At 39.8% G+C, this 1,846-nt stretch overlaps 1 protein-coding gene across 1 annotated transcript; it reads left to right on the plus strand.

The window, feature by feature from the left end:
• Window positions 1-298: 298 nt before the first annotated feature.
• LOC107003914 lies at window positions 299-1,254 on the plus strand. Its single transcript, XM_015202162.1, has 3 exons — window positions 299-503; window positions 728-868; window positions 989-1,254. Exons 1-3 carry the CDS (start codon window positions 299-301, stop codon window positions 1,252-1,254), a joined length of 612 nt encoding a protein of 203 aa, XP_015057648.1.
• The last annotated feature ends 592 nt before the right edge of the window (window positions 1,255-1,846 follow it).

A 1,846-nucleotide genomic window follows, 5' to 3' on the forward strand; every position in this document is an offset into this window, starting at 1 on the left:
AGAAGGTTTTTTATGTGATGCATGTTGTTGATGCTAAAAGGGTTGACCTAGTTGCATATCAACTAAAGAATGTGACTCAGACTTGGTTCGATCACTGGAATGAAGGCAGATATGGGGATGCACCATGTACGAGGTGGTCTTTCTTTGAAGAACCTTTCTCGAGGCATTTTTTTCCCTGACAACTGAAAGAGGCTAAGGTATGAGAGTTCCTTACACTAAAACAGAACTCCTTGAATGTACATGAATATGGGTTGAAGTTCATCCAATTGTCTCGCAATGCTCCTGAAATGTTAAGGATATGAGAAGCAGAATGAGCTTGTTTTTCGCTGGCTTGGGTCGTGCATTAAGCAAAGAGGGCAGAGCTGCAATGTTGATCGGCGACATGGACATATCTCGATTGACTGTTTATGTGCAGCAAGTCAAAGCGGAGAAGCTGTGGGATAGAGAAGTGTATAGAAATAAGAAATCTAAGACTGGGAATAAGTCTGGACAACAGAAAGATAGTTTGAATCGGCCAAAATTTTAGAAACAAAAGGGGTCTACACCATTATTGCTAGTGCCCCTGCACCCAGGAGGAACAAATGTGAGCATTATGGCCAGAATTCACAGAACATTAGGGCTTGACCAATATAATCTCAAGGAATTGTTGCACAAGGAGGTAGTTGGGCTCCTCCATGTGCTAAGTATGGTAGAACCCACCCTGGTTAGTGTCATGATGGACAAATAGGTTGCTTCAAGTGTGGTCAAGAGGGTCACTTCATGAGAGAGTGCCCTAAGAACAGGCAAGGTAGTGGAAATCTGGGCAATATAGCCCAATTTTCATCAGTTGCTCCACTAGACAGGGTTGCACCTATAGGAGACCCTTCTGGTACAGGCGAAGGGGTAAACTGCCTATATGAAATCACTATCCGCCAAGAGCAAGAGAACTCTTCAGATGTTGTCACTAGTATGATCAAAGACTTTACTTTTGATGTTTATGCTTTGCTAGACCCAGGAGAAAGTTTGTCTTTCTTAACTCCTTATGTTGCAAATAAGTTTGAGATTCTTCCTGAAAAATTTTGTGAACCTTTCGGTGTTTCTACACTTGTTGGACAATCAATTCTAGAAGAAAAAGTATATCGTGATTGTCCTATTTCTATCAATCACAAGAACAACATGGCTGACTTAGTAGAGGTAGACATGGTAGATTTTGATGTTATTCTAAATATGGATTGGCTTCGTGCCTGTTATGCGTCAATATATTGTAGAACTTGAGTTGTAAAGTTTCAGATTCTTAATGAGATAGTTATAGATAGAAGTAGTACTTCAGTAGTGCCTAAGGGTTGTTTCATTGCGTACCTTAAGGCAAGAAAGTTAGTTTCAAAGGGATGTAGCTATCACTTAGTCCGAGTTAATGACTCAAGTGCTGAGATTCCTTCCCTTCAGTCAGTTTCTATAATAAGAAGTTTCCAGAAGTTTTTCCTAATAAGCTACCCGGAGTCCCTCCTGAGAGAAAAATGAACTTCAGCATACACATCATTCTAGATACTCGTCTTGTCTCTATTCCTCCATAAAGAATGAGACCAACAGAAATAAAAGAATTGAAAGAACAGTTGAAAGATCTATTAGATAAAGGTTTCGTTCGATCAAGTGTCTCACCTTGGACCGTTCCAATCCTGTTTATAAGAAAGAAGGATGGTTCCCTTAGGATGTGTATTGACTATTGAAAATTGAATAAGGTTACCATAAAGAATAAGTATCCTCTTCCAAGGATACATGATCTTTTCGATCAACTTCACGGTGCCACCTGTTTATCCAAAATTGATCTCAGATCTAGCTACCATCAGTTGAAAGTTAGGGAATTTGA

The sequence above is a fragment of the Solanum pennellii genome, chromosome 11 (genome assembly GCF_001406875.1).
Source record: "Solanum pennellii chromosome 11, SPENNV200".
NCBI lineage: Eukaryota > Viridiplantae > Streptophyta > Magnoliopsida > Solanales > Solanaceae > Solanum > Solanum pennellii.